The 15553-nt window shown below is 42.5% G+C and overlaps 1 protein-coding gene across 2 annotated transcripts; it reads right to left on the bottom strand.

The window, feature by feature from the left end:
- Nucleotides 1-12849: 12849 nt before the first annotated feature.
- On the bottom strand, nt 12850-14536 carry LOC119276942. Of its 2 annotated transcripts, XM_037558117.1 has the most exons (3): nt 14370-14536; nt 14124-14289; nt 12850-14049 (listed from the first exon to the last, which is right to left on the bottom strand). In XM_037558117.1, exon 3 carries the CDS (start codon nt 14037-14039, stop codon nt 13068-13070), a length of 972 nt encoding a protein of 323 aa, XP_037414014.1. In that variant the 5' UTR covers nt 14040-14049; nt 14124-14289; nt 14370-14536; the 3' UTR covers nt 12850-13067. The 2 variants fall into 2 exon arrangements, with proteins under 2 accessions (XP_037414014.1, XP_037414013.1); XM_037558116.1 differs by having other exon boundaries at nt 12850-14294.
- Between the last annotated feature and the right edge of the window lie 1017 nt (nt 14537-15553).

Here is a 15553-nt window from a genome sequence, read left to right as displayed (position 1 = left end):
AGTTCCATGAACATAGCGGTTTGAAGACACACGCTCATATTCATAGGTCTGAGTATGATTTCCCTGCAAAATATTGGCGTTAGAGTGACTTAGGTGAGTCCTGTATCTGTATGAAGCCTTTGGGCCATATGAAGCCATAGGTCTGGGGTTTGTCTTCTTCCTTGGTGGTGTCATGACGACATTCACAGGAAGATTCTCAATGCACTGCTTAGGTACCCAGATCTTCTTCATAGGTGGTCCATTCCTGCAGTTAGTACCAATATACCTGGCAAACACTTCACCATTCTGATTCTTGAACAGCTTATAGTTTGCATCAAAGGATTCATCAATGATAATAGGATTAGCACAGGTAAAGCCAGATAAGGTGGATGGAACTACTGAAGGTTCCTTTGCAGCAACCCATGTGGTTTTGGGGTACTGCTCAGGCTTCTAGTATGAGCCATCAACATTCATTTTCCTCTTGAACCCAACACCCTCTTTCCTAGGGTTTTGGTTCAGAATCTGCTTTTTGAGGACATCGCATAGTGTCTGATGCCCTTTCAGACTTTTATACATCCCTGTTTCAAGCAATGTCTTAAACCTAGCATTTTCATCAGTAATAGTAGTGGTATCCTCCGCAGAGGGGTTAGTAACCACATCAGTAGGTGAAGACAATGAAACAATAGCAGCAGTGGAACATTCAGCAACAGATGTAGCGTTATCACGCTCAATGCATTTTAAAAATGGTGGTTCAAATTCATCCTGAGCAGGACTAATCTGTTGAGCGCGAAGTGACTCATTCTCTTTTTGAAGATCTTCATGAGCCACTCTCAATTTCTCAAGCTCTTTCTTCCTTTGAAGATAATCATAGGAGAGCTTTTCATAAGTGGTTGAGAGCATTTCATAACGACTTTCAAGTTCTTGGTACTTAGCATGAAGATTTTTTATATCTTCAACTAAGGACTGTGAACGTGTCATTTCCGCGTCCAACAGGTCATCGCTTTTGTCTAACAGTTTTTGAGTATGTTCCATAGCCTTTTGTTGTTCAGTTGCAATTTTAGCAAGTGTTTTGTAGCTAGGTTTGGATTCACAATCAGAGTCATCTTCACTTGATGTTTGAAAGTAAGCATCACGTGATTTTACCTTGTCACCACGTGCCATGAAGCAGTAGGTGGGAGTAGGATCGTCTTCATTATCAGCTTCAGCGTTGGTGTGGAAGTCATTGTCTTTAGTGTTGAAGATGGACTTGGCAACATAGGCTGTGGCTAGAGCCAGACTTGCAACGCCAGGGTCAGACTCCACCTCCGCCTCCTCAGAAGCAGACTCCTCTTCTGAATCCATTTCCTTGCCAACAAAAGCACGAGCCTTGCCAGATGAACTCTTCTTATGAGATGAAGACCTTGATGAGGACTTGGAAGAAGACTTTGAAGATTTCTTCTTCTCCTTGTCATCAGAATCATATTCCTTGCTCTTCTTCTTCTTCTTCTCATTGTCCCACTGTGGACACTCAGAGATATAGTGTCCGGGTTTCTTGCACTTGTGACATGTTCTCTTCTTGTGGTCATGAGTGGAAGCTTCATCATTTCTTGAGCTGGATCGTGAGGACTTTCTGAAGCCTTTCTTCTTAGTGAACTTCTGGAACTTCTTCACAAGCATAGCAAGTTCCTTTCCAATGTCTTCAGGATCATCAGAACTGCAGTTAGATTCTTCTTCAGATGAGGAAACAACTTTTGCCTTTAATGGGCGAGTTCGGCCATAGTTGGGACCATAGATATCTCTTTTCTCAGAAAGCTGGAACTCATGTGTGTTGAGCCTCTCAAGTATATCAGACGGATCGAGTGTCTTGAAGTCAGGACGTTCTTGTATCATGAGGGCAAGGGTGTCAAAGGAGCTGTCAAGTGATCTTAGTAGCGTCTTGACGATTTCATGCTTGGTAATCTCAGTTGCGCCAAGAGCTTGAAGCTCATTTGTGATGTCAGTGAAGCGATCGAACGTGAGCTGGACATTTTCATTGTCGTTTCTCTTGAAGCGGTTGAAGAGGTTGCGAAGAACACTGGTCCTTTGATCTCTTGGGTTGAGACGCCTTCATTGACCTTGGATAGCCAGTCCCAGACTAGCTTCGACGTCTCCAGAGCACTCACACGGCCATACTATCCTTTGGTTAGATGACCATAGATAATGTTCTTGGAAGTAGAGTCCAATTGAATGAAATTCTTGACATCAGTAGGGGTGACACCTTCACCAGTTTTGGGAACGCCGTTCTTGACGACATACCAGAGGTCGACATCAATGGCTTCAAGATGCATACGCATCTTATTCTTCTAGTAGGGATATTTAGTTCCATCGAACACGGGGCAAGCAGCGGAGACTTTGATTATCCCTGCAGTCAACATAGCTAAAACTCCAGGTGGTTAAACCGAATCACACAGAACAAGGGAGTACCTTGCTCTGATACCAATTGAAAGTGCTAGTATCGACTAGAGGGGGGGTGAATAGGCGATTTTTATGAAAGTCTTCAAAACATGGAAGTTTCGAAGACAAACAGTAGAAATGACCTAATTGATATGCAGCGGAAGATAAACTACAATAAGCAAACCATAGTCAAGTATGCAATGATGTGAAAGTACAGGACTAATAGTAGCTAAGTAGTAAGGATCAGGATGGAAGATAGTATGAAGCCAATCAACAATAGTAGTCAAGCAATGAAGTCAAACAGGTATGGCAGATAGGCACTGACTTCACGAAGACAAACTCTAAGTAAAGGATGGGAAGGGATAGAACCAGTCACTTTTTGAAGACACAGGATTTGTTGGACCAGTTCCAGTTGCTGTGACAACTGTACGTCTGGTTAGGGAGGCTGAGATTCAACTTAGAAGACCATGTCTTCACCTTATTCCCCTTGAGCTAAGGACACACAGTCCTCGCCCAATCACTCTGGTAAGTCTTCAAGGTAGACTTCCGAACCTTCACAGACTTCATTCACCGGCAATCCACAATGACTCTTGGATGCTCAAAACGCGACGCCTAACCGGCTGGAGGATTCACAGTCCTCAAGTGTAATAAGTCTTCAGGTCACACAGACAGAAAGACTTCAGTGATGCCTAACACTCTTTGGCTCTGGGTGTTTGGGCTTGGTCCTCGCAAGGATTTCTCTCTCTCAAAGGCTTCGAGGTGGGTTGCTCTCAAACGACAAAAGCCGTGCACTAACTCTGAGCAGCCACCAATTTATGGTGTAGGGGGTGGGCTATTTATAGCCACTGGGCAACCCGACCTGATATGTCCGAAATGACCCTGGGTCACTAAGGAACTGACACGTGTTCCAACGGTCAGATTTCAAACACACACGACAACTTTACTTGGGCTACAAGCAAAGCTGACTCATCCAGCTCTGGATAAGATTTGCTCTCATTGTCTTCACTCGAAGACATAGGATTTGGGTTGAGCATCACTTCAGTCATTCTGACTTAGTTCACTTGGACCCCACTTAACAGTATGGTGGTTCCTATGACTCAACAAAGAAGAAAAAGGAAACAGTGAAACAACACAGTCTTCGCGCTCCATAGTCTTCACTCAATGTCTTCTCATGTCATAGTCTTCAATATGAATATCTTCATGTACCACCATTGTCGTCAATGTCTTCATACATTTTTAGGGGTCATCTCCGGTAGGTAAACCGAATCAATGAGGGACACTACCTGCGTTATCCTGCAATTCTCACAAACGCATTAGTCCCTGAACCAACTTTGTCGTCAATACTCCAAAACCAACTAGGGGTGGCACTAGATGCACTTACATTACTAATAAAAGAAAGATACCTGAAGCTGAAATTTCCACCATGCTTGCTAATTATACTTTTAAGGGTGGAATACCAAAGAAACTTGGAGATCCAGGAGTACCTACTATACCATGCTCCATTAAGAGAAATTATGTTAAAACTACTTTATGTGATCTTGGAGCCGGTGTTAGTGTTATGCCTCTCTCTTTATATCGTAGACTTGACTTGAATAAGTTGACACCTACTGAAATATCTTTGCAAATGGCTGATAAATCAACTGCTATACCTATCGGTATTTGTGAGGATGTGCCTGTTGTGGTTGCAAACGTTACTATTTTAAAGGACTTTGTTATTCTTGATATTCCCGAGGATGATAGTATGTCTATTATTCTTGGAAGACCTTTCCTTAATACTACAGGGGCTGTTATTGATTGCACCAAAGGCAATGTCACTTTTCATGTTAATGGTAAGGAGCACACGGTACATTTTCCGAGGAAACAACCTCAAGTTTATAGTATCAACTCTATTGGAAAAATTCCATCGATTATATTTGGAGGTTTTGAATTTCCTCTCCCTACTGTCAAGAAAAAGTATGATATTCTTATTGTTGGGGATTTTCATATCCCCGTTGAGGTAACTTAGTGTTATTCGAAATTTCTCCGGTTCTGTGATTATTCGGAGTGAGTTTGTTAACAAGACTTGATCAACCTTGTTAGTGGGTTCATTTTGATGATCACGAGATGGATGAAACTAGAAGCACAACCTTCTGTACCCTTTTTATATTTTCTGTTATTTAGTAGAAATAAAGTAAAATAATATTTTTCTATCTGTCTCCTGACTTATCCGTGCAATATAAAAATATCCCCAAAATAAAAGTCCTCAGAATGCCATGCTAATCTAATATGATTTTTTTGGGAATATTTGAGGATTTACTTTGCAAAAATTACCACGGGGGGAGCTGCCACCTGGCCACGAGGGTGGAGGGCGCGCCCTACCCCCCTAGACGTGCCCCCCTGCCTCGTGGGCCCATGGTGGCCCTCCTCCACTTAGTCCTGCACCCATCTTCTTCCTCTGTCTCACACAAACACGAAAAACCAACTCAAGCACGATTGAAGTTGGTTCACTTTTATTTGAAGTTACTAAAAATTTCAGATTGTTTCAGAAATAATGAAGAGACTTTTGAGGGGCTCGTCGAGCCGAAGCTCCAAGGAAAAACAAAAGGAAGAAGAGGAGAAGCCCAAATTTAATTTACCTCGCACCGCGGAGGTCCGGCCGTGTGAATGGCCTGCCGATGACTTCTTGAGGAGAGCTGGGATTCATGAAGATTTCTATTTATTGATTGAGAACGCCGGCCTCACCAACTTCCTCCACGACCAACGTCATCAGTATCTCTTACTCACAAATACTTTTGTGCAAAACTTCTACTTTTTCCCTAAGAAATCACCTCCAATAGTAGAGTTTCATTTATATGACGTTGTTAAAGAGATGACATTAGCAGAATTCTGCGAGGTTTGTAGAATACCCTTTGAGGGCACCTTAAATGAACCCCACCGTAATGAATTAGAAGCTTTTGTCAACACTATCACGGTGGGAGAAACCAGGAAGGTTTCTGATGCAAGGATCACTAGCATACATTATCCTGTTTTACGCTACTTTGCCTTATTTTCTAGTCGTTGCTTGATTGGACGCGGGAACTGTGGGAACCTTAGTATTCTTGATATTATTATCTTGCTCAATGGTTTATACCGCGATAACTCTGTTAGTATGGGTGGAATTGTTGCTAGACGGTTAAGTCTGAACCATACTAAGGGCCCCATTTTTGGAGGCATTTATGCTTCGCGCCTAGCTGAACATTTTGAAATACCTATTAGGCATGCGGAGAAAGAGGAAACAGCGCTGCCCCATGCTTATTTAGATTACAAGAGTATGATAGCGCATGATTTTCTTGTTAAGATTCGCAATGGGGAGCTTAAATATAAATTATACTTTGATAAACATCACCCTGAGATTATTACTTTGCCTGCTCCTTCTTTGTTTAACTTGTATGCAGAGCCTCACATTGTTCTGTGGTCGGCTGTTCAAACCTATCAGAACCCTGCACCGGCCCCGGAGCCGGAGCTACAAGATGAGCCTCCATGACTATCTGTTTATTCTTGGGATCCAGAGGAGGCCGCCAGCCAGTGGCAACCGGAGTCTTCTTCATCACAGTACGACCCCAACTTCACCTACGGATATCCGCCAGGCCATCCCTGGCAATAGACCAACTTAGGCCAAGAGCCTAAGCTTGGGGGAGTACGTATTTCTCACTGACATTACATTCATGTTCACACACACTCATTGCTGGATGTCGGTGCTCATACTCTTTCATTGTATTATCCATGCTAGTTTAAATTTCTTTTTCTTAATTTCTTCTTGTGTGTTTGTTAAACTTTAAGAAAAAACAAAAAAAATAGTTAGTTTAATTTCCATGCTTGTAGTAGAATTAAAAAGAAAACCCAAAAATATTTCCCATTCTTCTTTTTACTTGTTGGGAGCTTTCCCGTGTAAATAGTTTTTATTTCTTTTCCTTTCTTTGGGGGTCGAGAAGACTATATTGAAAATGCTTAGTGGCTCTCATATGCATGATCGCTTATTTAACTTAGAGCCCATATTACTTGTCTTCTCTCTTGAGTTGAATGCTTGCAGATTCCAGCTTAGTCCAATGCACGTGCACTCTTATTATTATACACACCGTCTGGTCATGCAAGTGAAAGGCAATAATGATGATATATGATGGACTTATTGGGATGAGAAAAGCTGGTATGAACTCGACCTTTCTTGTTTTTGTAAATATGATGATTCATCGTTCCTGATTCAGCTATTATGAAGTAAACATATTTGCAATGACATTTAGAGATTATAGTTGCTTGTGCCATGCTTGATTAGCTATGAGTTATAATGGTTTACCTTGCGTGCCAACATGCTATTGAGATGATTATGATGTGGTATGATAGGATGGTATCCTCCTTTAAATGAATTGAGTGACTCGACTTGGCACATGTTCACGCATGTAGTTGAATCAAATCAACATAGCCTTCATAATATTTATGTTCATGGTGTATTATATCCTACTCATGCTTATATTCGGTGTAAATTAATTTTAATGCATGTTTACGACTGTTGTCGCTCTCTCAGTTGGTCGCTTCCTAGTCTTTTGCTAGCTTTCACCTGTACTAAGCGGGAATACTGCTTGTGCATCCAAACTCCTTAAACCCCAAAGTTATTCCATATGAGTCCACTATACCTACCTATATGCGGTATTTACCTGACGTTCCAAGTAAATTTGTATGTGCCAAGCTCTAAACCTTCAAATAAACATTCTGTTTTGCATGCTCGAATAGCTCATATGTCAACTAGAGCTGCCTTTATCTTCCGTGTTAGGCGGGTTATTCTCAAGAGGAGTGGACTCCGCTCCTCATTCACGAGAAAATGGCTGGTATTCGGGATGCCCAGTCCCATGCTTTATGCAAACTAAATCAAAATAACTGCAAATAAAACTCCCCTTGGGACCCGTTGAATGTTGGAGGCACTCGTTGTTTCGAGCAAGCCATGGATTGATGCTTGTGGAGGAAGGGGAGTATAAACTTTACCATTCTGTTTGGGAACCGCCTATAATCTGTTTAGCATGGAAGATATCGTCGTCTTTTAGTTGTTATGTTAACAATGAAAGTATGCCGCTCAAAATATAATTTATCTCTATTTCAAAATCGAGCTCTGGCACATCTACAAATCCCTGCTTCCCTCTGCGAAGGTCCTATCTATTTACTTTTATGTTGAGTCATCACCCTTCTTATTAAAAAGCACCCACTTGAGAGCACACTGTCGTTCGCAATCATTATGATTGGTTTATATTGGGTATGACTTGACTGGATCTCTTTTACCATGAATTACAATGTTTAGTCAGTCCTTGATCTTTAAAGGTGCTCTGCATTTATGTTTTGCGGTCTCAGAAAGGGCTAGCGAGATACCATTTTGTTATATCATGTTATGATTATTTTGAGAAAGTGTTGTCATCCGAGTTTTATTATTATGGCTCGCTAGCTGATTATGCTATTGATACGAGTAATTGTGAGACCTACGTGTTATTGTGAGTATGGTTAGTTCATAATAATTGCTGAAACTTGAATGCTGGCTTTTCATGTTTACAACAACAAGAGCAAACAGAGTTTGTAAAAGTTTTTCTTTTTCTATTTCAGTTTGTCAACTGAATTGCTTGAGGACAAGCAAGGGTTTAAGCTTGGGGGAGTTGATACGTCTCCGTCGTATCTACTTTTCCAAACACTTTTGCCCTTGTTTTGGACTCTAACTTGTATGATTTGAATGGAACTAACCCGGACTGACGCTGTTTTCAGCAGAATTGCCATGGTGTTGTTTTATGTGCAGAAAACAAAAGTCTCGGAATGACCTGAAACTCCACGGAATACCTTAGAATAAATAATAAAAAATCCTCGCCAAAGATGAAGACAAGGGGGCCCACACCCTGTTCACGAGGGTGGGGGCGCGCCCCTCCCCCCTGGGCGCGCCACCCTACCTCGTGGCCCCCCTGGTGGCCCTCCGACGCCAACTCCATCTCCATATATTGGCTTTCGGGGAGAAAAAAATCAGAGAGAAAGTTTCATCGTGTTTTACGACACGGAGCCACCGCCAAGCCCTAATCTCTCTCAGGAGGGCTGATCTGGAGTCCGTTCGGGGCTCCGGAGAGGGGGATTCGTTGCCGTCATCATCATCAACCATCCTCCATCACCAATTTCATGATGCTCACCGCCGTGTGTGAGTAATTGCATCGTAGGCTTGCTGGACGGTGATGGGTTGGATGATATTTATCATGTAATCGAGTTAGTTTTGTTAGGCTTTGATCCCTAGTATCCACTATGTTCTGAGATTGATGTTGCTATGACTTTGCTATGCTTAATGCTTGTCACTAGGGCCTGAGTGCCATGATTTCAGATCTGAACCTATTATGTTTCCATGAATATATGTGTGTTCTTGATCCTATCTTGCAAGTCTATAGTCACCTACTATGTGTTATGATCCGGCAACCCCGAAGTGACAATAATCGGGACCACTCCCGGTGATGAACATAGTTTGAGGAGTTCATGTATTCACTATGTGCTAATGCTTTGTTCCGGTTCTCTATTAAAAGGAGGCCTTAATATCCCTTAGTTTCCAATAGGACCCCGCTGCCACGGGAGGGTAGGACAAAAGATGTCATGCAAGTTCTTTTCCATAAGCACGTATGACTATATACGGAATACATGCCTACATTACATTGATGAACTAGAGCTAGTTCTGTGTCACCCTATGTTATGACTGTTACATGATGAACCACATCCGGCATAATTATCCATCGCTAATCTGGTGCCTACGAGTTTTCCATATACTGGTTTACGCTTATTTACTTTTCCGTTGCTACTGTTACAATCACTACAAAAATACCAAAAATATTACTTTTGATGTCTTTACTTTGTTACCGTTACCACCACTATCATATTACTTTGCTACTAAACACTTTGCTGCAGATATTAAGTTTCCAGGTGTGGTTGAATTGACAACTCAGCTGCTAATACTTGAGAATATTCTTTGGCTCCCCTTGTGTCGAATCAACAAATTTGGGTTGAATACTCTACCCTCGAATACTGTTGCGATCCCCTATACTTGTGGGTTATCACGACGCGCAGAGCGCGCGTTTGGCATGCCAGCACCCTCGGATGAACGCGGTCACCGCGTGGACCGTGACATCAGGCCACATATGCACTATCCATGATGTCTGGCGTGTAGTCCTTAGTAACTTTAGGTGTTACCACGGCTCGGTTGGTTTCCAGGTGCAGTAGAAGTGAAATGGTGAAGATGCTTAGTTACTGGACAGAAACTTTGAATAGTTACTGTGGTTAAACCACAGTGATTCAAGGGCTGATCTTTGGAGTTTTATTGACTCTTACTAAGGTGAATAAGCATAGGGAAAAAACCAACTGCATTGGAGCTAGTAAAAAGGTAGTTGCTGTAGAAACTACCATTTCAGCCCAGAATTGAAAATATTTTCTGTAGCAAAAATACTCCAAAAAGTGGTGAAATATTTTTGCTCAGAAATTTGCCCTAGGGTCCAAAGAATATTTGAGATTTTTCTCAGGATTTTTGGGGCAACAGAAATGATGGTTGCTTTGGAGGTCAAAGATTTTAGCTAGGGTTTAGGAGGCAAAATGAATATTTTTCATTTAAGAAAAATATTCCAAGCAATTTTGTTGGGTTGGCCAGGAGTGAAATGATGGGTTAGAAGAGGAGAGGGGGCACTTGGGTGAAAATCAAGGGATACCCAAGTGATCAAGTCCAAATGGAATGATTCAAAACTCCAAATTCAAACCAACTCAGAAGAAAATCAGGCAAAGAAAAGAGGGCAAAAACCAGGCTGTTACACATATGTATGATTAGTTGGTTGGTAAGGACCCATACTAATATACTCCTTTCTAGCAAGATCTCTAATGTCTGCATCTAACTCCTCAATTACTAATATACTCCCTTCTAGCAAGAATTTAATGTCCTGTTCCTTTTACTCATCTAGCGTTCCTGTAAAATTTTAGAGAAACACAAATTTCTCAATGTCAAAATCGGTTTCTATCTAATAAATAGACAAACAGTGGCATCTAGCAACTAAAATCATCATCAAATACTGACAATGTGGCATCTATAAACAAAAAGAGGGCATCTATAAGTATTGTACTGAGAAAGTGAGGACCGAGGAGTGAGCCAGTGAGGACTTGAGGACTAGGAGTGGGCTCCAGGCACAGACGACTGGACCGCGGGTTCGGTCGGATAAACCTGAAGGAATTTTTTGAAAAAATGTCGTTGCGACAAGAATTACGAGACGGAGGGAATACTTAGCTGAGTGCTAAAATACGCGAAAACTCTGGGCCGAAGCACCAAGGTCGTAAACTATTCAATATCCCTATATTTGATCATTTTGCATTATCTATTCAGGTAACACAGAAGATAGGCTGTGCTATATGAATGAAGACAACAGAGAAGATGTTCACAAACCATCCATGACACATGACATTGGGAATCTTGATTTACTATGTTCATCTACATAATGTTCTTCTGTAGGCAAGTTGTTAGAACATTATTACTAGTTTTCTTTTTGAACCAAGAACATTATTACTAGTTTGTAACCCCCACATATCTTATATCTCCCTGCTGCCTTTTCTCTGTAGTGCATAAACTTGGCTCTAATAACATTGTTGTTTTTACATAATCAATTGCTCTTGCACTTCTATAAGTTGTTCAAGTGCACTTTCTTCGCTGGGTGTTGGACAAGTACACTTCTAGACTAAAGTTTGACATTTATCCATGGCAATACCAAAGATATTCGTTAGTCTCAGTCCCGCCGTTTTTGCTATCACCGTTCTGGGGAAGGCAGGCAACCCTATCCAATTCTCACTTGTAAAGCTATTTTTGATGGATATGCTCCAAGGATAATGAGAACGATAACAAGAAATACATACAAGTAAAATACTTTGTAAAGCTATTTTTGATGGATATGCTCCAAGGATAATGAGAACGATAACAAGAAATACATACAAGAAAAATACTTTCTATAGATAAGTTCCGAAAACGATGAATGGCAGGATGCTAACTAGGTCCTCTAGTGCTTTGCGTACTTGTGATTCATAATATTTCCATAGTCACTTTCTGTTTCTTGTGTGCTGACATATCCCCTTTTGTAGCCTGTAGGTTATCAAGAGGGTATGGTAGGAACTGTCAGACCCAAGGAGGATCTGAAGAACTGGATTCAGAGGAACTAGTCTGAACTTAGCTATTTCATTCACTTTCAGAGGAAAGATTGGAGCAGTTTAGCTTCTTACAAAGGAACCTAGCCAGCCAGGAACACTGGCGGCGCAAAGGGGGAAACCCTAGAAAACTGGGAGATGGTTCTAGCGTCTCCAATCCCTGGCTTTATAGCCTTACAAACCCAAAAAAGAAAAGAAGAAAATGAATACATAGTGGTTGAGGCTGCAAGCCTTTTGCCGGAAAGTGAACAGCGACGCGTCCAAGTCGGGGAGCCGTCCGATGCGTGATCCACGGTGTCAGCTTCATCATAACTCGCGAAATGGTACGGGTGAAGGGAAGACGTTGGATCCAGGATGGACGGCTCAGCTGTCTTCGCGTGCTCGTGGAAGCAATTCAAATTAACTGAACTTTGCCTTCAGGTGTTGCTACGTTGCAGACGGGTCCTGACAGGAACCACCGGAAGACTGTATGATTCTTTTCTTGGCATCCATTATTATCCATTACAAATACTTAGATCAGTATTAAAACACCTGAAAGCTCTGGGCCAATGCACCAGGGTGATAAGCTCTTCAATACCTTTGACATTCTCTCTCTCAACTCAGATAACACAGAAGATAAGCCGCACAATATGAGTTAAGATTAGAGAAGATTTTCCCAGACCATCAATGGCATGACCTTGGGACTTCTGATTTATCATGTTCATCTACTTATTTTGTGTGTGTAGGGAAGTGGTCAATAGTCAGTTCATTGTTACTAGTCTGTAACGCTCACATGTCCTATATTTTGGAATCATGTTTACGTTACTTAATGTCAGAATTTCATTGCCTGTATCAAACCAAGATAGTATTAATGATAAGATGTATTGTACTCCACTTCTTCCACTGAGATGATTTTGTCCATGTTGCAGGCTTGCTGGTTTTGCAAATTAGTCTTCAGTTGGACATTCCCATCCAGTTCTTGCGCACAAGATCAAACAGTCTGGCAGATGGACAACCAGTTGGGAGCTGTGGAGACTGAAAAGAAGCCATGCGTAAGACAATATGGATAATCTAGAGTTTCTACACCGACTATGTATTTCATCACAAATAATCCATTAACATTAATCGGATCATAGCAGAAAAATTAAGTTTATTGCTTCATAAATTATGTACGTCAGATTCTCTCAAATGAAGATGAAGGTGTATGGTACTACTGCTGTAAAAACAGAGGTGTATATCTCAGTGGCGTTTTGACAGATGATATATATACAAAAATCTAATGCTTTGGAGAAAACAGTGATAAATGCAGATGGTAATAGTTTTCCTCTCTTCACAAAGTTCACATTTCAGAGGTGACAACGAAAACAAATTCTACGACGCATGATAAACATGTACCCTCTCTAACTGAGAATACACCAAAACCTTGAACTAAGGTGCTAGGCACCACTTTATTGCAGGTATCCAAACAAACAAAAAAGTACTAGTACAGTGCTAAATTTTCCTTGCACATGAAGTCAGTCGTCTGTGGGTAACAGCCACATCGGTGGACGTGGCGGTGGCAGCAGGCAACCATTTTTGTGTCTAAAAGGACGTTGCACTTCTTCAGTCCCTTTCTCCAGGTTGAAAATGTGCAGGTAATTCTCCTCGGCAGCGATGTTGTTCAGAAAGTAGATACAGTTGCTAGACAAACCATGTTCACTGGCCGAACATGATGCTCCAAAGTTGGAAGCTCCGATGCTGTCTCCACCCAAGAGGAACACCCTATCACCAATCCTGTCCACCTTGCACCATTCCGGCCTCGAGAAATCCATCTTATACACGTCGACCTTGTCGATTTTGTGCACGTTGTGTCCAAGAAAGACAACGACCACCATAAAGAGGTCACCACATGATTCAACCAAGTAAGTTGAAGTAAACGGCATGGTGTCGGGCAGTTCAACCATATCAACTTCAAACTCAGTGAGGCTGAGCTCAGGGCTGAACTCCACTACTCCAAGGGCGTGTCCCGTGAACGTGTAGTAGACCTTGCCCCCAACAGCAGCAATGCCTTTAAGTTTGGCCATATGTATCTCCCGGGGCTTGTCATCTGCGAGGAACATGGTGAGCTCATAGTTGTAAGAGTCCCATTGGCTTCCTCCGATTCGGCACACCAACAGATTAGGCTGGTCAAGATCGAGGACCAGAACAGTGCAAGACGATGTCGAGCTAGGCTTGTCGGAAAGCAGGCACTTGCACCTCCTGGGAAATTCTTGTTTTGGGGATGGAAGGCTGATCCTCTGGCCGTCCTGAGGACGCCACAGGAACGTGTGCAGGGAAGCAGGTTCCAGCGCGAGCACCCAGCCCTGTGGAGACTCGAAGCACCTGTAGTCCTTGAGTTCATGGATGGCTGCGGTGCTCACGGCCTGGTTGGAGATGCTGAACCGCGTCTGGCAGTCATCTGTACGGTTCCCAAGATCATGCACAAGCAATGGGAAGGGGCCTTCCATCTGCTGCAGCCTGCAGGCTAGGAATTTCCTCAAGTATTTCTAGCACTAGTATTCAGCAACAGCAAGCAAAAAAAGACTCAGCACCCGGATCTCTGGCTGCGCCTTGGCCCTTGGGTGTTCTTGGCCCCCTTTATTTATAGCGATTGATGTCGTCCTTCTTGGTGATCTCTGCCGTCTCCCACCTGGAATCGGGCTCCCAACTCCGATGCTAGGTCGAATTCGTCTCCCTCCGGGAATCCGGCTATCAATCCTGCACTTCAACGATGAGGAGATGCAGACCTAGGTCACGGGGGAAGCAAGAAAAATCGAATTTTTTTTTGTGGTGCTTACCAGTTACCACCAACACGGATCTCTTCCCGATTCCTCTGCTCTTGTTCCCCCCGGATGCGGATTCGCCTCCTGTGCCCACGGCCGCCGTCTCCTTGGTCGTCCACGGCGATTTGAAGGTGGGCAGGTTTTCGGATAAGGTCCGGCTCGTCTTGTGCGTTCGGTTAGACCCAGCCTGTCGGTTCGCTCAGTTTCTTCATATTTTACCCATCGGTACGGTGTCCATGGTTTTCATTTTCAGTCAGATTTCGATTAAATTCACTGAATTTTATTATTTTCAAAAGTCACTAAAATATTTACCTTCCGATTAAAATATTTCAGTAATTTCAGCACTACGAGTTGATTCAAGTGTTTTTCAAAAATAACTTCAAAAAACGCAAATATTTAATGGGAAACGCTTGCCATCAGCCGGCGGATCGCACGCGCGTGATCCACCGCCTACTCCCTGTGACGCGTGTGTCTCTTTTCGCAATTTTTTCTGCAACATCATGTGTTGCAAAATTATCTTCCGTAACAACATCCTATGTTGTAAAAAGATAAAGACGAGAAAAGCTACACATATTTTCTGCAACATCATCTGTGTTGTGAAATTTTCTTCCGCAATAACATCTATGCTGCAAAAATAGCAAAGAAAACAAATCTGCAATATCACCTATATTGCAACAGGTTGCTGCAACATAAGCTTTGTAGCAAAGAATTCTGCAACACTAATCTTGTTGCAGTGATTAGGACGATGCTAGATAGCTGTAGGTCGAACGATTGTCGAGCTTTTAAAAGATTCGGCGGCCGACGCGTAGCGTGGTCCATATTAATTAACGTCAAGCAAATATTACGGCCTTTTGTCCAAAAAGCAAACCAAAATCACTAAAATTCACTTAATTTTGATGATTTCGATTGGTAGTGAAATTTTTCTGAAACTGAAAGTGAAAACATTACTGTGTCTGGCTCCCACTCTCCCTTCGGCACCGACATTTCTGTCGTGGTTCTAAGTCTGACAGTAGAGTGGGGGGTTGGTATGGAGAGGCAAGGTCCTAGCTATGGAGAGGTTGTAAACACAAGAGATGTACGAGTTCAGGCCCTTCTCGGAGGAAGTAAAAGCCCTACGTCTCGGAGCCCGGAGGCGGTCGAGTGGATTATGTGTATATGAGTTACAGGGTGCCGAACCCTTCTGCCTGTGGAGGGGGGTG

The sequence above is a fragment of the Triticum dicoccoides genome, chromosome 3B, assembly GCF_002162155.2.
Source record: "Triticum dicoccoides isolate Atlit2015 ecotype Zavitan chromosome 3B, WEW_v2.0, whole genome shotgun sequence".
In the NCBI taxonomy this organism is placed as follows: Eukaryota; Viridiplantae; Streptophyta; class Magnoliopsida; order Poales; family Poaceae; genus Triticum; species Triticum dicoccoides.
The sequence above is the reverse complement of the archived record's forward strand: the minus strand, read 5'-3'. Positions and strand labels throughout refer to the sequence as shown.